The 22,735-nt window shown below is 46.6% G+C and overlaps 1 protein-coding gene across 1 annotated transcript in view; it reads right to left on the bottom strand.

Moving 5' to 3' along the window:
* Positions 1 to 22,735, bottom strand: part of CIITA (class II major histocompatibility complex transactivator) — a 64,891-nt gene that overhangs the window by 30,212 nt on the left and 11,944 nt on the right. The window contains exon 2 of the mRNA XM_056866230.1: positions 1,168 to 1,278. Within this exon, the coding sequence (XP_056722208.1) occupies positions 1,168 to 1,278 (111 nt within the window). The remainder of the gene's footprint in view (positions 1 to 1,167; positions 1,279 to 22,735) is intronic.

Raw genomic sequence — 22,735 nt, forward strand, 5'->3', positions numbered from 1 at the left:
TGCTTGTATCTTCCATACGTCAGCCATCCTCCATTACTGCACAAATCATGAACATTTTCTCCACTAAACACCTGGGGGAAAAAGATCTTTCCAAACACACTGTAGCTGGGTTAACGGTTTTCGTGTGTTCGGAAGGGAAGGCACACCCGGAGTTTGAACGTCCCCTCTCTCCATCGCCCCCCTCAAGTGTGTACCCCAGAGTGGGATTTAAATCCTGCAACTTAAAATATTATCTCCTGAAGTGACATTTATCTTGTTTTTGGTTTTTTTAATCCCACCCTTCTTGCAAGAGGCACAGGGTGGGATGCATGGTTTGCCCACACCCTGTGAGGTAGGCTAGGCTGAGTGGAGTGGGAGAGGTCAAGGGTCAGCCAATGAGCTGCCCTGCTGAGTAGGGGTTTGACCACTACGTCACACTTTCTCTCTGGGGGGCATCTGTTCATTTATGAAAACATTGACACCCCACCTTTCTTTGTGGCTGAAGGTGGCATGATGAGGAATGTTTAGCTGAAGAAGAGCAAGTCGAGGGGGGACAGGCTTGCTCTCTTGAAGTATTTGAAGGGCTGTCACTTAGAGGAGGGCAGGGAGCTGATCCTGCTGGCAACAGAGGGTACGACTCACAATAATGGGTCTAAATTGCAAGTGGAGAGGTACCGGCTGGATATTAGGAAACTTTTTTTTTTTTACAGTAAGAGTTGTTCGACAGTGGAATCAGCTACCTGGGGAGGTGGTGAGCTCCCCCTCGCTGGCAGTCTTCAAGCAGAGGCTGGACAAACACTTGTCAGGGATGCTCTAGGCTGATCCTGCATTAAGCAGGGGGTTGGCTAGATGGCCTCTGTGGACCCCTTTCAACTCTACGATTCTATGATTCTATGTGTGTCCATGAGTGCAAATCCCCAGTTCCAGTCTCACCTCTGGCACAACCTCGCTCTACAGCCTTGGGCCAGAGCCGCCCAGCTCCTAATTCACAATTCAGCGGTAATAATATCGATCTACTTTTGGAAGGGTTACAGCGAGAATGAAAAAAGCTCTTTGGACATTTGAAATGTGCAATGTAAACACAAAGTAGAGTTAGGTCGAGCCCTGTTCATGTGCCAGAATGCCCTCTGCCTCATTCAGACCTCAGGGAATTGAAACGAAACCCCGTGTCGTGTTTTGTGGAGCTACCTGTGGGAAGGTCATCTTCGATGTTTTTGTACAGAAGCAGGGGGTCCAGGTCACTGTGAAGCAAGTCCAGGTACCCCTTCGCAGGCAGGGCTCCCGAGCCCATTGTGGTGTCTGCAAGAAGAAGAAGAAGAGTTAGTTTTTATACCCCGGTTTTCTCTACCTTTAAGGAGTCCTAAAGCAGCTTACAATCACCTTCCCTTCCCCTCCCCTCAACAGGCACCTTGTGAACTAGGTGGGGCTGAGAGAGTTCAGAGAGAACTGTGACTGGCCCAAGGTCACCCAGCAGGCTTCATGTGGAGGAGTGGGGAATCGAACCCAGTTCTCCAGATCAGAGTCCACCGCTCCAAACCACTACACCAAGAGGATTTCAGGCTTTAAGAAAAACTATCCAAGTACCTAAAACACATTGTGGATAAAATTATTACAACTTCTAGGCCTGCAGCCTAGATTTTGGTCAGTTAGAAATAATCTGTCTTTTTGTAGAAATGAAACAGAGCCGGAGCACACAGAACTGAGTGGTCCCAGAAGGTTGCAGCTCTGGAGCCAATTTGTTATCAGCAGTGCCGCCTGCCTTCTGTCGGAAAGAGATTTTAAAACCATGTGGGTTTCCTCCACTCTTGGAAGAAAATATATTGCAATGGGTTTCCGTATCCTTATTCTCAAATCCAGCCACAAACGTTGATGATACTGAAAATGATCTGCACCCCAAAGACAGCTCTGGACCACCCCAAATCATAACCCCACAAATTAGGGTACGTTTTTTGCCTTCCTCTGGGCATAGTGTCAGCTCTAGTCCCATGATAATCCCATAAACAGACATCCGTAGACAAGTAGTCCAAAAGAGAGTTGATGTATTAGAAAATCCACAGGTTAACAGAAGCTAAGAGTCAAATGGACACTAATGAAAACTATAAGCCCGGTACAGGGCATATATGAAAGAGCATAGGGCAAATCAGGATAGATCTGGATGCCATGGCAATCCCCCTCCCAGGAGCCTCAGGCGGTGGTTCAGGATGCTACTCCGGGGAGGGAACATGCGTCTTCAATAGACTGACATGAAACACGGGATGGATTCGCCTTAGCGATTTTGGGAGTGAGAGTTCTACAGTCATCGGGTTGATGATCCGGGAAATGGGGAACGGACCCACATATTTGGCACTGAGTTTGCTGCATGGGCGGGTTGACCATAGATTCTTGGTGGATAGATAAACCACATCTCCCACCCCGTACTCTTTACCCGGCAAACGGTGTTTGTCAGCTTGAGCCTTATATTTACGTTTGGCTCGTTCCAGATTTTTTATCAGCCACGGCCAGGTTGTCTGAATCGTGTGCACCCAGTCAGCCACATCTCCACCTCCCTCCTCCCCTGACATACCAATATGGCCGATGGGGCCAAAGTCTTGTCCATACACAGCTCGAAAAGGGCTAAACCCAGTGGACTGGTGCACAGCATTATTGTAAGCATATTCAGCAAAGGGCAACAGTCCTACCCAATCATCTTGGTGGTAATTGTGAGGGTTCCCAACCTCCCTGTGCAAACTCCATAAAATCACTTGCTCAGACGGTCATGCAGAAACAACAAACTTTATTGGAAGCTTCAGAGAAGTACAGGCCTTACACTGGTAAAGTTGCAAGTGAATCCAGATTCACAAAGACAGAATTATAACCCCTACAGGGAAGCAGATGTCAAACGTGTGTTATGGGAATCTACGAGATAATTGTGCATGGTACAAAACATCAAAGAACTCAGAGCTTGTTAGTACTATCTACCCACCAAGGCCACAGTGGTGGAAGGGAGTCAGTGAGAGCAAGGGAGGGACGTGGGAAGAGGGCAGAGACATTCCAACCTGGGGCCCGTCAGACGCTGCGCCGGAACCAAGGAAAGTCAAGAGGCCTGGACTGCTTTTACGAGTCCGGGGGGGGGGGAAGCATACAAGGCAAAGGCCTACCCAAGGCCAGGCATACAGACCCTCACATTCTGCCCCCCTTAAGGCCCCCCTCCCCCGAGTCCGGGCAGACGAGGCTTGTCAGGATAGGCAGAGTGAAACTCTCGAACCAGACCGGGAGCCGCCACATGGGGAGCGGCCACCCACTCATCCTGGGCGGACCCCAGGTGCTTCCAGCGGACCAAATAGAACAGTTTTCCCTTTTTCAGTTTAGAGTCCAACACTTTAGAAACTTCAAGATGCGATTCCCCTCCCACAACTGTAGGAACTTCAGACTTAGGGAGGGGGTGGAACTGAGGGGCAGCGACGTACGGCTTAAGTAGGCTGATATGGAACACCGGATGCACCCCTCGAAGAGACTTGGGAAGTTCCAACTCTACCGTGACGTCATTGATCACCCGGGTGATGGGGAAAGGACCTACATACTTGTCACTAAGCTTTTTGCAAGGCCGAAGTGACCGTAGGTTCTTTGTGGAAAGGTAAACCTGCCCTCCCACCTTGAGTTCCCACCCCGGAGACCGATGTTTATCGGCCTGGTCTTTGTACTTGCGCTTGGCCCTTTCCAGGTTCTTTTGCAGCCAGGGCCAAGTGGTCTGCACTACTTGTACCCAATCCTGAACCTCCTGCACCCCCTCAAGTTCAGGAGTGATGTTAGGAGAACCAAAGGGTCCAAAGTCCTTTCCATAAACCACGGGAATGGGGGGCGTTATTGTAGGCATATTCAGCAAAAGGCAGTAGGTCTACCCAGTCGTCCTGGTGGTAATTGACATAACACCTTAGATAGCATTCTACTACAGCATTGACACGTTCGGTCTGACCATCGGTCTGGGGGTGGTAGGCTGAAGAGAGTCCTTGCTCTTCCACCCCCATGACTTTCAGGAAGGCCCTCCAGAATTTGGCTACGAACTGAGCCCCTCTGTCGGAGAGGACCTTCCTCGGAATCGAATGATGCTTCACCACGTGATTAATAAACAGTTTAGCCAACTTCTGGGCCGATGGTAGTCCCGCAAAAGGAACAAAATGAACCTGTTTGGAGAATAAGTCTGTTATCACCCACAGTACAGTTTTTCCCCGACTTGGGGGCAAATCCGTGATAAAATCCATGGCGATCACTTCCCAGGGCATGGTCGGGGTCTCCAGAGGCTTTAAGAGTCCGGGAGGCTTTCCCATCCGCTTTTTGGCCGTGGCGCAAATAGGGCAGCTGCGCACGTACAACTCCACATCGGCCCTCATACCTGGCCACCAAAATTGACGCCGCAATAAATGTAAAGTCTTTACAAACCCAAAATGCCCCGCAAGTTTGGCCCCGTGAACCAGTCCCAGCACCTCTTTTCGGAGTACCTCGGGGACATAAAGCTTACCCCCCAGCAACCACAAGGAGCCCTGTTGGTCGAGATGTGCGGGGAGCACCTGCTGATCCGCCTCCCTCAGAGAAGCGTCCCGGAGCCGCTGTTGGAAAGCCTCCGGGATTCCCTTGAGGGAAGGAACATCCTGGCGTTGGGACTGGGACCGGGTGGTTACTGCGAGTCCCGAGACTTCGCCTCTCTGTTCAGGGGTAAACAGGGAATCCACTGGCCGGTCAAAGTCATTGCGGTATTGGGGGAACCTGGAAAGAGCATCCGCTAACGCATTGTCCTTCCCTGGCACATGTTTCAGGACAAAGCGGAATTTGGCAAAAAACTGTGCCCAACGAATTTGTTTCGCGGTGAGCTTTCTAGCCCCCTTTAAAGCCTCTAGATTCTTTTTTTTTATAAATATTTTTATTAGTTTCTAATATTGAGTAGGCATACAGGAAAGGAAAAAAAAAAGGGTAGGGGAAAACCTTAACAAGAAAATACATATTTTTACCCCCTTAACAAGGTTCGAATTGTCGTCATTATTAACATAATATATTTAATTGTCAACTTCACTTTTATAACGTTTGTAAAAATTTTTATTGTTTTTTGGTTTTAATATATTCATAGAAGATGTGCCATTTGTCTTTATTTGCTTTTTGAGTGCCTATTTGTAATAGTTCTGTTAAGTGTGCCATTGTTATAAATTCATATGCTTTATCGATCCACAGTTCAATTTTTGGTATTTTTTCTGTTTTCCACAAAGAGGCTAGGACTATTCTTGCCGCTGTTATCAGATACTTTAGTATGATTTGTTGATCTTTACTGCATTCATCTGGTGTTTTACTCAAGAGGAAGAGTTTAGGGTCATATGTGATAGGCTGACCAATTATAATTTCTATGTTTTTATGAATTTTCTTCCAAAATTTTTGGACTGACATACACGTCCACCAACAGTGATAGAAAGTACCTCTAGTTTTACGGCACTTCCAACATAAGCCAGATGTCGAGGTGTTCATGTTCTGGATGTCACTCGGCGTAATGTACCACCTGTGCAACATTTTCAGCCAGTTTTCTTGAATCCCTTGACAGAGCGTAAATTTAAGGTTTCCACGAAATAGCTGCTCCCATTCGTCCGTTGTTATGATCTCGTTAAGGTTTTCCATCCATTTAATTTGACATGATTTTATTTGTTCATCTTCTGTATCGTATGTCAAGAGTAACCGATAGATTTTACCTAAAAGATGCTCTGTTGGCTTGCTTATCAGCTGTTCAAAATCTGTTTTACCTTGTAAAACTCCCCGAGTACAGCAGTCCTCTTTAAATCTTGAGATCAATTGATGATATGTCAGCCAAGACATCTGCGGATAATTGATTTGTAACTCTATTAACGTCTTGAGAGAACCATCTGTTTTTACCAGGTCCTGATATTGCATTGTCCCATATAATTTCCTATCAGTTACTGAACCATAGGCATTAAAGGGCGCCATCAATAGTGATCTTTCAAAGCTCAATCTGGGTTTCAATTTTCGCCACACTGCCACCATATTTTCTACAGTTGGATGGTCTCCGATTTCTTCTACACTCTTCTTCCAGTTCTTTCCCCATAATAGATGGTGTACTCCACCTTGCAAACTTGCCAGCTCTAGTTTGATAGCCCTTTCGTTAGTTTGCATGATCCAATCTTTAATCCATACTAAGGTAGCAGCTTGGTGATATATTTTTAGATTTGGAAGAGATAGGCCCCCTCTTTTCTTCTCATCCGTCATAATTTTAAATTTTATTCGCGGGCGTTTTTTGTCCCAAACAAATCTGTTAATTTTCTGTTGCCAAGATTTTAAGACCTTATCTGGAATTTTAATGGGGATTGATTGAAATAAAAAATTCAGTCTTGGAAGAATGTTCATTTTAATTAACGATATTCTGCCCAACCAGGAAATCTTCAACTTAGTCCAAATTTGGAGGTCACATTCAATCTTATTCCAGACCATTTGATAGTTATAATTGTATAGATCTTGGGTTTTTTTTGGAAAAGTTATTCCCAAATATTTTATTGTTTTAGTTGATGTTGTGAATCCTGAGATATTTGTTATTTCTGACTCCTCGTCGTTTGTTAGATGTTCTAAAAAAAAATTTTTTTTTTTGTTTTGGTTTTATTGAGTTTATAGCCCGCCAACCGCCCATAGGCCTGAATGTCATTCATGAGTTCTTTAATACTAGTTTCTGGTTGTGAAATTGTTAACAAAACATCATCGGCATATGCTCTGATTTTAAATTCTTCTCCTTGTACACTTAGGCCAGTTATTCTGTGGTTTGTTCTGATTTTATTTGCCAATACTTCTAGTGTTAAGTTGAATAACAAAGGTGATAAAGGACATCCTTGCCTAGTTCCTTTTTCGATGTTAATGTCTTTGGTCAAGGTACCGTTTATTATAAGTTTCGCTTGTTGATTCGTGTATATACTAGATATCCAGTCAAAGAAATTGCCGTCCTTACTTATACTATAGACCACCTGTCTTATAAAATTCCATGAGATATTATCAAAAGCTTTCTCTGCATCCACGAAAATAAAGGCCATTTTTTCTTTCCTGTGTTTTACAAGCTCTCGTGCATTGATCAGAAACCTAATATTGTCTGCCATGTGACGTTTAGGTATAAAGCCAGTCTGATCTGGATTAATCAGTGTTTCTACGTGAGCTAACAATCTTTGGGCGATTATTGTTGTGAATATTTTATAATCTGTATTAAGCAATGATATTGGCCTGTACGAAGAAGGTGATGTTAAATCCGTTCTTTCTTTGGGTATAAGCGTTATATATGCTTCTTTCCAGGAGTCTGGCACCTTCTTTTTCTTATATATTTCATTCATCACTTTCGTTAACGTTGGGGCCACTTCTTCTTTAAATATTTTATAATATATGGCTGTAAAACCATCTGGCCCTGGGGTCTTCCCGCTCTTTAATTTCTTGATTGCCTGTTTTACTTCCTCAATAGTGATTTCTTGGTTTAAAAAGATAATATCTTCCTTGGAAAGGCAATTCAGATGATTCTGTTGAATGTAAGTTTTTATCTCCTCCGTTTGTTTATCTTGATTTTTCTTTTTATACAGATCATCAAAATATTCTAGGAAACACTGTGTTATTTCATCTTCTTTATGTGTTATCTGCCCTTTTATTTTTGCTGCGAGTATTGTTCTTTTTTGTTTTTCTGTTTTTATCATAGATGCCAGATATTTACCTGGCTTATTTGCATATGCAAAGTGTCTCTGTTTTATGAATTTTAATTTTTTTGCCATCTCATCTGCATAAAGTAAATCGATTTCGTGTCTGATCTTTTTGAGGTCTTTCAAAGCTTTTTTACTATTTGTTCGTTGATGAATTTTTTCTAACTGTGCAAGGTTGGTTTGAAGATCTATCAAGCGTTTTTCCCGATCTTTTTTATTTTTTGAGTTTAGTGAAATAAAGATACCTCTCATGTATGCCTTCGAACAGTCCCAGATTGTTGCTTGACTCATTCCTTGTGTTTCATTTCTCTGCAAGAACTCCTTAAGTTCTTCACGACCTGTATTGAGGTCTTTCTCTTTGTTGAGTAAGGCATCATTTAGTCTCCATCTGAATATTTTCTTCTTCTGATTTTGCCATTTTATAACAATTGGATTGTGATCTGATAAAATCCGAGGTAGTATTTTAATGTGTTCTAGATTTTTCACCAAGGTAGTAGAGATCCAACACATATCAATTCTTGAAAATGTCCTATGTCTACCTGAGTAAAATGTATAGTCTTTGGAGTTAGGATTTTTCATTCTCCAGATGTCTAACAGATTAAGACGCTGCATATCTACTTTTACATTTTTTGGAAGTTTACCGCTTTTTTGATTTTTGGATCTATCCAATTTGGCATCCAGGACTCCATTCATGTCCCCGATGACAATAATCTCGTGTTCCAATTGTTCTTCCAGTGTTGTAAAGAGTTCTGTGAAGAATTTTTCCTTTGATGTCAGTGGTGCATAGATAGAAGTTAATATTTTTATTTCTCCTGTTGCAAGTTGTAATTTGAGTGTTAACTGCCTGCCTTTGGCATCTTTTATAATTTCCAGGACTTTAATAGCAGGATCTCTAATATAGATTGCTATGCCCCTTTTTTTTTTCCAACGCTGAAGATGTATATACTGTGCCAAGTCGTTTATTATTTAGTAAATAATTGTATTTTCTTTTTATATGCGTTTCTTGCAAGCATATTATATTTGCTTTGTATTTGGACAGTGCGTGAAATATTTTATTTCTTTTTTGTGGTGTGTTCAAGCCATTTATATTGATGGATAATATTTCTAGGCCATCTGTCATGTTGTTTTTTTATTTGAATGCTGCCGCCTCATCCATTAGACCTTCTTGCTCTGTAGTCGAGTTCTTATTTTTGTTCCGTGGTGAGCCTGATCTATCCGTTTTAGCTTTTTCTTTAGTTGTCATTTTTAGTTCTTCTTCCAGATCATACGCTTCTTCTTTCGTTCGTATTAGGATTCTGCCGGAGGAGAGTTGAACACTTAAGAAATACGGTCCCACCCACCTATATCTTATCTCTTGTTCACGTAATAACTTACGTAGAGAGTCAAATTCACGCCTTTTTTTCCTTACTGAGAAGGGCAGGTCCGGAAAGATCTGTATTTCTTTTCCTTTATATATTAATGGGTCATCTCTTTGTTTGCTCAGTATGTCCTCTTTTATTCGTTTATCTGCAAATTTTATTAAAATTTCTCTTGGCAGTTTTTTTTAAAGTCGAGTATTTGGAATTAACTCTGTAAATTTCCCTAATATCAACCGCTTCTTCATCAATCTCGAGGTAGGTAGCCTCTAGATTCTTGTGATCGCTGCAAACCTCAAAAGGGATCTCTGCCCCTTCCAGAAAATGCCTCCAAATGGTGAGGGCATGTTTAACAGCAGCGGCTTCTTTCTCCCAAATTGCCCAGTTGATTTCAGATTGGGAGAATTTTTTAGAAAAATAGGCACAAGGTTTCAGCTGACCGTTCTCGTCCCGTTGCAAGAGAGCCCCCCCCCCCCCATGGCGACGTCAGAGGCATCGACCTGGACCACGAAAGGTTTTTCACAATCAGGGTGCGCAAGAACGGGTTCGGACAGACCCTCACAGTAATTAACATAACAGTGCAAGTAGCATTCTAACACAGTGTTCACCCGTTCTGTTTGGCCGTCTGTTTGGGGATGGAAGGCGCTTGACAGTCCTTGTTCCACCCCAACCATTTTTAGGAAAGCTTTCCAGAACTTAGCCACATAAGAGCTCCTGCGGTCACTGACCACCTTGCGCGGAAAACTGTGCAATCAGAAGATATGTGACACAAAGAGGCGGGCCAATTTTGGGGCGGAAGGGATACCTCGCAAGGTACAAGATGCATCTGTTTCGAGAACAGATCAGTGATTACCCAAAGTACAGTTTTTCCTTCACTGAGGGGTAGATCATTCATAAAATCCATTGCGATCACTTCCCAGGGTCTAGTGGGAGTTTCCAAAGGTTGCAATAGTCCGGGCGGTTTGCCTTGGGGTCTTTTGGCAGCAGCGCACACAGGGCAACTGCGGATGAACGAGTCCACGTCTGATCGCATGCCCGCCCACCAAAACTGTCTCCTCAGTAGATGTAACGTCTTGAGAAAACCCAGTGTCCTGCGGTCTTAGCCCCATGAACCAGACTCAGAACCTCCCTCTGCAGTACCTTAGGAACATACAACTTTGATTCTCTATACCAATAACCCCCGCGTTCAATCAGAGAAGCCGGGAGGGTTTGCGCGGAGAGCTTGGCTTGGCAACCGCGACGGAGAGTTTCTCTGAAGGAATCTGTTAGCCCCTCCACATCCGGCGTTGTGGGCACTGTGCTGGCAGGCTTCTCTGCAGGAGAAGGAGCCGGCGCCGTTGAGGGGGGCAGGGTGGTCAGTTCGCCCGGGCGGACGAGTCCCTGCACCCCGGGACTCGCACTGGTAGACTGCATGGGTGGTGGAGTCAGTGCCAGTGAAGGAAGCGAGGGGAGCGGAGTGGACGGGCCGACCAACGTGGCCGGGCTTTGGGCTTCCCCCCCTTTCGAAGGCGGCGTTGGGAGTCGGGTCTGCAACTGGGTTTGAACTGCCAGGGTGGGCAGTAAACCCCTCTGAGCAGGAGTGAATAGAGACTCTGTGGGGCGCTCGATCTTGGTAGGGTATTGAGGCAGTCTAGACAAAGCATCGGCCAGCAAGTTTTGCTTCCCTGGCACATGTTTTAATACAAAGCAGAATTGGGCAAAGAAGTTCGCCCATTGTACCTGTTTCACGGACAGTTTATGACAAGTTCTTGTGATCGCTCCACACTTCAAAAGGGACCTTAGAACCTTCTAAAAATTGTCTCCCCACCGTGAGAACATGCTTAAATGCGGCTGCCTCCTTTTCCCAGATCGGCCAATTGAGCTGAGGCTGCATGAACTTCTTAGAGAAGTACACGCACGGATGTGGTTGACCGCCCCCCTTGCTGTAGCAGCGCACCCCCCATTGCTATTTCTGAAGTGTCTACCTGGACCACAAACATTTGTTCACAATCAGGGTGTTTCAAAATCGGTTCAAAGGAAAACAGTCTTTTAAGACTGTCAAAAGCAGTTTGGCACTGGGGGGCCCAATTCACTTTAGCCGTAGGCAAGGTGGCTGCACTTCCCTTTCCTTTAGTCTTAAGGAGGTCTGTGATGGGCAGTGCAATCTGAGCGAAGTTGGGGAGGAACCCCCTGTAGAAATTTGCGAACCCGAGAAATCTTTGAACCTGTTTATGGGCTGAGGATGGTTCCCAAGCGTTTGCACCTTCTCTGGGTCCATCATGAGCCATTGGTGTGAAATTATATAGCCCAGAAAAGTCAACTGTTTTTGGTGGAACTCGCACTTGGATACCTTAGCATAGAGCTGATTGTTTCTAAGACATTGCAACACTTCCCTAACCAGGGCGACATGTTCATCCATGGTTTTTGAGTAAATAAGCATGTCATCTAAGTAAACCACCACTCCTTTGAATAACAAGTCATGCAGTATCTCGTTAATGAGTTGCATGAAGACCCCCGGAGCCCCTTTCAATCCAAAAGGCATCACCAAAAATTCAAACATACCAAAGCAACTGGAAAAGGCTGTTAGGGGCTCATCCCCTTCTCAAATTCTGATTCTATAATAGGCTTCGACCAAGTCTGTGAAAATGTGTCTCTCCTTTAGCTGCCCCAAAAGATCTGAGATCAGAGGAATGGGGTAGGCATTGGTTTGGGTGACCGCATTGAGTTTCCGAAAGTCAATGCACAACCGCAAGTCACCTGTTTTCTTACGCACGAAAAAAGCGGGGGATAAATAAGGGGCGGTAGAGGGTCGGATGAAACCTCGAGCCAGATTCTTGTCTAAGAAATCACGAAGCACTGTCCTTTCAGAAGTGCTCAAGGGATAAATTTTGCTTTTTGGCAGTTTCCCAAAAGTTGCTCCGCTGCCAATTGCTGAGCAGCTTGCGCTTGAGCCGCTTCCAAGGCAGCGGCCCGGGCGGCTGCGGCGGCTGCCACCAGCGGCTCAGCTGATTGCTCCAGCAACACTTGAAGTTCCTTATGATTGCCCAGTAACGGTAAAACCTGGCGGGCAAGCTCCATGGAGGAAGAGCCAAACTCTGGATGCAGTACATTAACCACATTGTCCTCCAACGCTGTGCTTGGCGGTAAATCCATAAGGGACAATACAGTCCTGGCGGCTACGTTTTGCGCATCCCGGCTGTGCTGGCTGGGATCCGGGACATCTTTCCCTCCCGCTCCTGCCATTGGGAATGGGGAAACGGGCACCCACTGCGCCCCGCGGGACGCAACCTCGGTAAACAGCTGGGTTAGAAGCGCTAAGTCCTCTTGCACCAACCGGGTCTCTTCCAGCAAGGTGTCCAGCCACCACAATTCATTGTGGGCACGGAGGTCAGCGTCCCGGGCCCCCAGGGGGCCGCTGCCACCAGTCGATGCCACTGCTCCACAACTAACCCAGTCAGTCGGTTGGACTCAGCTTGAGTCCGCTGCGCCTCCTCAAGGATAGCACGCAGTAAATCCAAATCCTCAGGGAGCTGCCCCAAAGCTCTAAACCGACCTCCCGGCGAACCCTCCAGGGCTCCAGCCAGGGACAATACCCTCAGGGAGCACGTCCTCAGCTCCAACCTGAGATCCCGGCGATCCCTCCAGGGCTCCAGCCAGGGATGAAAATATAGTTTTAGATTAGTGTCCAAATGTCAGCTCTAGTCCCATGATAATCCCATAAACAAACATCCGTAGACAAGTAGTCCAAAAGAGAGTTGATTTATTGGAAAATCCACAGGTTAACAGAAGCTAAGAGTCAAATGGACACTAATGAAAACTATAAGCACGGTACAGGGCATAAATGAAAGAGCATAGGGCAAATCAGGGTAGATCTGGATGCCATGGCAACCCCCCTCCCAGGAACTGTCAGGGAGGTAGGATTCTACCGGCATTCCCACAGAGTCCAGTCAAAACACGTTTGCAGAGCTAGAGCTGGCCTTGGCCAGCACCTGGAGAAACCACAACATCCTTTTCTCAGGCCATGCCTGACAATAGAGCAGGAGGGAGTGGGGGGGAGTGAGTTGTGAATTCCCTGCATTATGCAGGGGGTTGGACTAGATGACCTCGAGGTCCCTTCCTGCATTATTCAGGGGATTGGACTAGATGACCTCAAGGTCCCTTCCTGCATTGTTCAGGGGGTTGGACTAGAAGACCCTGGAGGTTCGTTGCAGCATTGTGCAGGGGGTTGGACTAGATGACCCGGGAGGTCTTTTCCAGCTCTATGTTTCTATGTTGAGGGTGCTCTGCTCTACAAGGGAACCTCTGATGCTCTGCTTGTTTTGGGGTGCAGAAGGGATACGGCTGCCTGGCTGACATATTCATGGCCTCTTAGCAGTACGAATGAAAGAAACTGCTGGCGGCACCCAGCTCTTAAACCCGTGGTCCAGAAACCAGACTTTGGTCGGGGGTACAGTCTGGGACCCCCTTCCAGAGTCGGAGTGTGCGTGTATGTATGATGTGGGATGGTGGGTTTCTGTGCTGTCCGCAGTTCCTTAATCCTCACTTCTCCCAGGACAAAATTAAGAGTCCCAGAAGCACCTTAAAGCCCAAGAAGATCACAATGTTCTCCTGCTGGTTTTTGAGTGTTGCGCTTTTTAATGTTGGATTCATGTCCATTTATTCTTTTGCGTAAGGACTGACCTAAATGGATTAAAAGGACTCAGAGATCTCCATTCCTACCCACATTCGACGAAGGGAGCTGTGACTCTAGAAAGCTCATACCTGTAAACGCTTGTTCGTCTCTAATGTGTTCCTGGAGTGGAATCTAACTGAAACTCCAAGGGAGCCATAAAAATGTTTATTTTTTCATAATTCAACATGTTCAGCCAGCTTGGATCGTGGGGCGGCTCACAAAGAGACAAAAAACACAACAGGACAAAACGATCCAAAACCTATAAGTAGCAGGAAAGCAATTCGATTTAAAGCCAGTATGGCTATAGCTGTGAGGTTCTCCAGCTAACCTTGGCAATCCCAAAAAGTAACTCACTCAGACAGGCAGGTCTAAAGCAGGTAAACGTTTATTCAGGATCCGCAAGTACAGCATAAGCAATCCACAGGTTCAAAGCTGCTAATGGCAAACCAAACTACAAAGCATAACTTTAAGCACAGAGTCATCCCAGGTGCAAAACCAAGCGGCCTGGGAATTAGGGGATAACGGTGCCTGGTAGGAAGTGGGGAGTGAGCAAGCCATAATACTGAAGTTGCCTGCTAGAGACTCAAGGTCAGAGCAAGGGGGGGGGAGGAAAGGAGCGGGGACAGCATGAGCAGTTCAGAGAAACCAAACCAAAGAATAACACTTAAACAGAAATGGGCCTAACTCATGTCAAGAGCCTGCCTGAACAGCATGACTCCTGGCAGCTTGAACATCTCTGAGAAACATAACCACTCGATACACCTGAACAGCAAAACCAATAGACACACCTGGACAGAAATAAACAGAAATAAGCATGACTCTTGGCATGACTCTTGACAATAGCCTCAAAAGGTACCAAAAAAGGGCGAAAGCATAAAATAAAACTAGTAAATCAGGCACAATCCCCATACATAACACATGGAGGAACACATGAATACATGAAGCTGCCTTATACTGAATCAGACCCTAGGTGCCTTATACTGAATCAGACCCTAGGTCTTTCACATCAACTACTTGCCTAGTCCCTTTAACTGGAGATGTCGGGGATTGAACATGGGGCCTTCTGAATGCTAAGCAGATGCTCTACCACTGAGCCACAGCTTACAACAAATATTTCCAGCCAATGTGTACCAGTCAGCCTATTCCACCACTTTCCAGACTCTCCAACGCCCCCCCCCCTTCAAAATCCTCTTGCTTCTTCAGGGTCCTCAGCACAAGTGCTGAGTTTAACTGGGGTGGGGGTGAATTTTATGAACATTTTATTGCCCAGTGAAAGTAGGGTGGCCAACTCCAGGTTGGGAAATTCCTGGAAACTTGGAGGTGGGGTGGAGCTTGGGGAGGGGCCTCGGAGGAGTAATAATGCCATAGACCCCGCCCTCCAAAGCAGCCATTTTCTCGGTGGGGGGGAGAACTGGTCTCTGTCATCTGGAGATCGGTTGTAATTCTGGGAGAATTCAAAGCCCCACCCAGAGGTTGGAAACCCTACTTGAAAAGCCCAAACCCCAATTTTCTGTGATTTTCCAGGGGCAAGACAAAAGTAATGACTACAGGAGAATTACTCAGCTTTAAGGTAGACAATGAGGACATTGAAATTGTTGCAGACTTTCTATTCCTTGGCTCCACCATCAACCAAAAGGGAGACTGCAGCCAAGAAATCAGAAGGAGATGGAGACTGGGAAGGGCAGCCATGAAGGAGCTAGAAAAGATTCTGAAGCGTAAGGATGTGTCACTGGCCACCAAGATCAGGTTAATTCATGCCATCGTATTCCCTATTAGTACGTATGGGTGTGAAAGCTGGACAATGAAGAAAGCTGATAGGAAGACAGTAGACTCCTTTGAAATGTGGTGCTGGAGGAGAGTGCTACGGATTCCGTGGACTGCCAAAAAAACAAATCAGTGGGTTCTAGATCAAATCAAGCCTGAACTGACCCTAGAAGCTAACATGACTAAACTGAGGCTATCGTATTTTGGTCACGTCATGAGACGACAAGAGTCACTGGAAAAGACCGTCATGATAGGAAAAGCATGGAAAAGCAGGAAAAGAGGAAGACCCAACAAGAGATGGATTGACTCAAGAAAGGAAGCCATGGCCCTCAATTTGCAAGATCTGAGCAAGGCTGTTAAGAATAGGACACTTTGGAGGACATTGGTTCATAGGGTTGCCATGAGTCGGAGGAGACTTGACGGCACTTAACACACACACACACACGCACACACACACACATGAAAGCAAACACAAATGGAGAGCAGAATTGTTTAAAATCTATGTGTTGAGGCTGAATAATACGCAGATTTTAAAACCCAGGTGTCTATGCGCATCAGTGCTCAACAGCAAATCCGAAAAAGGAAACCACGTGGGCGATGTGGCTTCTCCCAGAAGTCTACGGTGTCATCACAAAATCAGCAGTATTGATGCAGGCGGACATATTGTGGAAAAAGGAGTGAAAAAGAGGAAGATGAGAAGCTTTATTCCCCCTGGCAACCTTTTGAACCCTTTGAAATGGTGACTTTCACACCAAACCACAAAATCCAGCACAGCTTGGCACATACGAAATTTCCTGGTAGTCTTTCCCTCAGTCCCCCTGACCTATTATTTCCTCAAATCCACAACTTAGTCCACAACCTCCGACTTGGTTACCCACGCTTCTTACTCAGACGGTTAGCTACCCCACCTCTACTCCTCTCTCCCCTGCCCTTCCTGCTACAAATGGCACATAACCTTGCCAACAAAGGACCCTGTCAAGATTGTTCCCCCCCAAACTAAGCCCTTTAAGCACTCTCACAGAAGATGCCCAGCTCGCCAAGCTTCTGTCGCTGTCGCCTCTTGCCCGAGCAGGTATAATGTTGGTGAACATTCCATGAAAGATACAGCAACGGATCCCAAGACAGGCAGGTGACGGCTCATAGGAAATCTATTCTGGTGTTTGCCCGGCAGTTCTGTGAGCCCAGGCGGGGGAAGGCAGGGAGAGAGAGAGGCTGACATTGGTTCCTCTTTTAGCTATAATAGCTCAACTGAACCCCCATGGCCAGAGACCGTATTCTGATGTCAGATGCTGGAGTCAGAAAGCAGGGCCTGCTTATGGGATCCTCACGGGTATGCGGCTAGAGAAGAGGATGTTGATCCAGAGATCCTTTGGTCTGAGCCAGCAGGACTCTTCTTGATAAGCCAGTCAGCAGCTACCAGTCTTCGTTGCCCCAGAAGGTCGGACCAGAACCAACGAGTTGAAATTAAATCAAAAGAGTTTCCGTCTAGACATTAGGAAGAGTTTTCTAATGGGCTTCCTTGGGAGGTGGTGGGCTCTCCTTCCCTGGAGGTTTTTAAGCATACGCTAGGTGGCCATCTGTCAGCAATGCTGATTCTATGACCTTAGGCAGATGATGAGAGGGAGGGCATTTTGGCCATCTTCTGGGCATGGAGTAGGGGTCGCTGGGGGTGTGGGGGAGGGAGTTGTGAGTTTCCTGCATTGTGCAGGGGGTTGGACTAGATGACCCTGGTGGTCCCTTCCAACTCTATGAATATATTCTGTGATTCATAGCTGAGAGTGGAACCCCCATCTTTCAAGGCAGTGTACCTCTGAATACCAGTTGCTGGAGGAAAACAACGCAGGAAGGCCATTGTTCTCACATTCTGCTTGAGCAAAGCACACAGCCTACCACTGCCAGAATAGATGGGATTTTGCTCTGATCCAGCAGGGCTCTCCTCGTCTGTCCTCATTTACTATTTATTTTGAACACACAAAGCCCTTTGCTCTTTGCCACGGCACTTAACCGCTCAGAACCAGTAAAACAAATTACGAAGTATTTTTAGGGGCATAAAGTGTTTTAATTGTTTGGTTTTATCACATTGGTTTTTTTCATATTGTTGTTAGCTGCCTTCAGTCCCGCCGGGGTCCTAAAATGCTCAGGAGGAAGGGCATATAAACATTTAATAATAAATAAATAATCTAGCAAAAGTCTTAGACTCGCCTACCTCACAGGGTAGTTGTGAGACTAAGATGGAGGAGGGGGAGAATGAGGTTGTAAGCCATGTTGAGTCCCCATTGTGGTGAAAGGCAGAGTATTAAACAAAAACTAACAATAATTATTTAATATACGACAGCGTTAAAACTGAGTTGCTTCTAGTCCAACGCCTTCTTATGTTCAAAGGGCAAAAGTGACCTGGATGGCCCAGGCTAGCCTGATCATGTCAGATTTTGGAAGCTAAGAACAGTTGGCTCTAGTTAGTACTTGGACAGGAGACCAGCAAGGAAGTCCAAGGTCATAGAATCCTAGAAGCATAGAGTTGGAAGGGGCCATAGAGGCCATCTAGTCCAGCCCCTTGCTCAATGCAGGATCGCAGTAGTGGCGAACCTATGGCACGCGTGCCAGAGGGGACACTCAGAGCCCTCTCTGTGGGCACGCGCACCGCCGCCCCAGCACAGAGTTCGCCTGAGTTTGTTACTAGAAAGCCAGAGGGATGCGGGACCGGATGCTCCCCTCCCCCTCTCCACGCGCACCTGAGGGCATTTCTCACATCACCCACCCCTCTGCCCAGCAGCCCAATGGGAGTGCTTCCTCCCTCCCCTGTCACATGCGGCAGGGCGGCTCACATGCAGCGTGAGGGTGTGGCACAGATGGCAGCCTGTTGAGTCTGGGGCGAAGGTGATTCCCGTGGTGGGGTTGGAGAGGATTTAGGTTGGAGGGGAACATAGCTCACAGCATGGCATAGCTGGAGGGGAGCAGAGTGCTCAGGCCACAGCGCGGGCTTTGCGGCGCCTCCCACCTTTCAGTGAAATCCCCTACTAAAAGAGGAGCACCCACTTACCCAGCATGTAATTAACCTGTGGAACTCCTTGCCACAGGATGTGGTGATGGCATCTAGCTTAGATGCCTTTAAGAGAGGATTGGACAAATTTCTGGAGGAAAAGTCCATCACAGGTTACTAGCCCTGATGGGTATGTGCTACCTCCTTATTATAGATGTGGGCGACTGTGAGATACAGGAGCTGGACTAGATAGGTCCAACAAATGGACCAAATGCGGAGGTGAATCAAAGGTAAACTAAAACCTCAGCATTCAGGTTAAATTGCCGTGTTGGCACTTTGAGATAAATAAGTGGGTTTTGGGTTGCAGTTTGGGCACTCGGTCTCTAAAAGGTTCGCCATCACTGTCCTAGGGGTTGCCATAAGTTGGCTGTGACTTGATGGCCCTTTACACCAAGGTAAAGCACAAGGTGTTCCTCCTCACATACATAATGTCTCCCAAATAACTTCTGATGCTTCTTGTGACAAAGAAGAAGAAGAGTTGGTTTTTATATGCCAACTTTCTCTACCATTTAAGGAAGAATCAAACCGGCTTACAATCGCCTTCCTTTCCCCTCCCCACAACAGACACCCTGGGAGGTAGGTGGGGCTGAGATGAGTGTGACTAGCCCAAGGTCACCCAAAGCAGGTCAGTGTTCACATTTATCACAGTTTTCATCATCCTGCTTGAAGAGCTCAGCCTTACCTCTGCCCTTACCTTCCATTTTATCTTCCTAACAACCCTGTGATCAGAGAGGCAGCAAGTGACCGAGTGGCCCAAGATCACCCTCCACCTGTGAGTTTCTTGGACAGAGCAGGGATTTAAAACCCAGGTCTCTCCAGTCCCAGACCAATACTCTAACCATGACACCACACTGTCTCTCAATCTCCCAAGGGTAGCTGTTTGGACCCCAGCTCTGAACACCAGAGCCAGGCCGGAAGACGCAGTGGACGTCAGCCGAGCTCACAGCCTCTGGGCTCACCACAACTTTGGGCTGCTGGCAGTTAAGGCTGAGGTGACTCAACCAGAACGGCTCTTGACCAAAGCAACACCCATAGAGTTCGAAGGGACCAATAGGGCCAACTAGTCCAACCCCCTGCACAATGCAGGAAATTCACAACTACTTCCCCCTCCACTCCCTCAGTGACCCGTACTCCATGCCCAGAAGATGGCCAAGATGCCCTCCCTCTTATCATCTGCTTAAGGTCACAGAATCAGCATTGCTGACAGATGGCCATATAGCCTCTACTGAAAAATCTCCAGGGAAGAAGAGCTTACCACACTGTTAGGAAGTTCATCCTAATGTCTAGATGGAAACTCTTTTGATTTAATTTCAACCTGTTGGTTCTGGTCTGACCTTCTGGGGCTACAGAAAACAACTCGGCACCCTCCTCTCTATGACAGCCCTTCAAGTCCTTGAAGATGGTTATCATGTCCCCTCTCAGTCTTCTCCTCTGCAGGCTAAACATCCCCAGCTCCTTCAACCTGTCCTCATAGGACTTGGTCTTCAGACCCCTCACCATCTTTGTTGCCCTACTCTGGACACGTTACAGCTTGTCGGCATCCTTCTTAAATTGCAGTGCCCCAATACTCTAGGTGAGGTCAAACCAGAGCAGAGTAAAACGATACCATCACTTCACGTGATCTGGACTGAATTACCTTTGCATCAATATCCCTCTGCTTGACAAAAACATGACACACCCCTTTGCTACGGATCAAGGGCAGAGCATTACTCATCTTTTAAAATCTGCTGCAGGTTAAAAAAAGAAGAAGAAGAAAGAATTGTATTAAAGAACTACGAAGATGACCAGAGGCCTGGAGACCCAGCCCTGCGAGGAGAGGCTGAGGGACTTGGGAATGTTCAGTCTGGAGAAGAGGAGGTTGAGGGAGGACAGGATGGCTCTCTTGAAGTCTTTGAAGGGCCATCACTTAGAGGAGGGCAGGGAGCGGTTCCTCTTTGCAGCAGAGGAGAGGACTTGCAATAATGGGTTTAAATTGCGGGCGGAGAGACACCGTCTGGATATTAGGGGGGAAATTAGTTACAATAGGAGTAGTTCAACAGTGGTATGGGCTGCCTAGGGTAAGCTCCCCCCCCCCCCCACTGGCAGTCTTCAAGTAGAGGCTGGACAAGCACTTGTCAGGGATGCTCTAGGGCTAGGCTGATCCTGAGTTGGACAGGGGGCTGCACTAGATGGCCTGTATGCCCCCTCCAACTCTATGAGCGCAAAAGTGAATCCATCCCAGAATAGCCATTTCACAACATCAAACCACAGCCCACTTCTTGCATGAAAAAAAGGAGAAGAGAAAATGGTAATTTAAAAAAGGGGGGTGGGCATAATGTTTCGGTTCACACTTGAATTGAATGGGGAGTCAAACCCTGGCAGCCTGAAGCTGGCTTTACCGGCAGAGGCGAGGCAGGATTCCTGCCCCACAAAGAAGTGGGGAAGGAGCAGCATCACTCCATAAGGGCGAGGAAATGCAGACGTGAAAAGGGAACCAGCCTCCCGCCACCGCCGCAAGAAGGGAAGAAAACAAAACAGGCGGCATCTGGACCCTACCTTGGCTGCGCTGGGTAGCGGCAACAGTGATATAATCTCCTGGGAGCCACGCTACGGATGTGGCTTGAGAAATAAAGTGATAATATTTATTGTTGCAGTTTCACTTGTCAAAAATAATCTAGAGGCAACCAACAGAATGCAACCTTTGCCTCTGAGGAAGCTGTGTTATTTGGGTATTCACGCTGACAATGGGGAGAGATGGCTACCAGTGTAAACCGCTCCAAAATTCGTGGGGAATAGCCTTCATGAGCCATTTGCAGGCACCAAAAAGAAAATGCTGGAGTTGCCACATCTGGGGATGTTCCAGTCATTATTGTATTGGCCCCAAGTGATCTCCAGACTACATAAATCATGTGTTTATTTATTGTCTATTTATAATATTTCTTCCACTTCTCCTATTTTGGAAGGCGGACTGTCTGGCACTGTCCCCTACCAAGGTCCCTCCCCACCCTAAACCCCACTCTCTCAGGCTCCACCCTCAAAACTCCAGGTATTTCTGAGCTTGGGGTCAGCAACACTAGAAAGACGTGACCTTTGTTGAACCCTCTGGTCAACACTCTTGAACTGACTGATGAATTCTGATTCAGCAGTTTCCCATTGGATTCTCCCTTCGAAGTTCTCACAGTGGAGAATGCCAACTTTCAAGTCAGCAAATGACGGCCGAGTTACGTATATGTTTTCCCTGGGTCCCCACAAACACATGTTGCTGCTGCAGCTGGTGCAGGAGAACGACTGTTTGAGATGACGGGGCCGTCCGACCGCCTTATACATCCACATTGCAGAAGAGCTGAAGATCATAAATGATGTGTGGGCATGGCCTGAGGTGGAGCCAGGTATGCCAGGATTCTGAAACAGGAGTTGGGGGCAATTGGGATGACAGGTCCCTCTTCACCACCGGTGGGAGGTTTTTGGGGCGGAGCCTGAGGAGGAGCGGGGTTTGGGGAGGGGAGGGACTCCAATGCCATAGAGCCCAATTGCCAAAACAGCTATTATATGACTTGTAACAGTTAACTAAAAAATAGCCTCACCGGGCTGATAATTAGTAATAGAACTAAAACATTAACAAAGAAGGGAAACAAATCTATGTAGAAGGGAAACTGTCACACAGGGCTTAAGACAATAGAAAATATGTGTCTATGTAAATATATCAGCCACTCAGGGCTTTCAGTAGGCTAAAAAGCCTCTTCAATATGTACAGCTATCAGCCTGTTATCAGTTAACTGTTTTAAGTTAGTATTTATTGTCCTAAGCCCTGCTTGGCAGCCTTGTTCTCTGGCAGGTGTGTCCTGCAACACGCCAATATATATATATTTGTTTCCCTATGGAGTTGCATTCACTAATTGTTTGAAATAATAGAATCATTACTCCAATAGTTAGTCTTGCTTTTTCATTTGTATATATGAGCCTCGTGCTGCATTTTTCATTAGTCAACACCTGGAAGTTGGCAACCCTAATCACAACTGATCTCCAGGCGACAGAGATCAGTTCACCTGCAGAAAATGGCCGCTCTGGACTGTGGACTCTATGGCAGTATACTGCATTGAAGTCCCTCCCCTCTCCAAACCCCGCCCTCCTCAGGCTCCACCCCCCAAATCTCCAGGTATTTCCCAATCCAGAGCTGGCAACTGGGTTGGGAAATACCTGGAGATTTTTGCAGTGCAGCTTGAGAAAAGTGGGGTTTGGTAGGGTTGCCAACTTCCAGATACTGAAAACAGGCAAT

Source organism: Euleptes europaea, chromosome 21, assembly GCF_029931775.1.
Source record: "Euleptes europaea isolate rEulEur1 chromosome 21, rEulEur1.hap1, whole genome shotgun sequence".
NCBI classification, from domain to species: Eukaryota; Metazoa; Chordata; class Lepidosauria; order Squamata; family Sphaerodactylidae; genus Euleptes; species Euleptes europaea.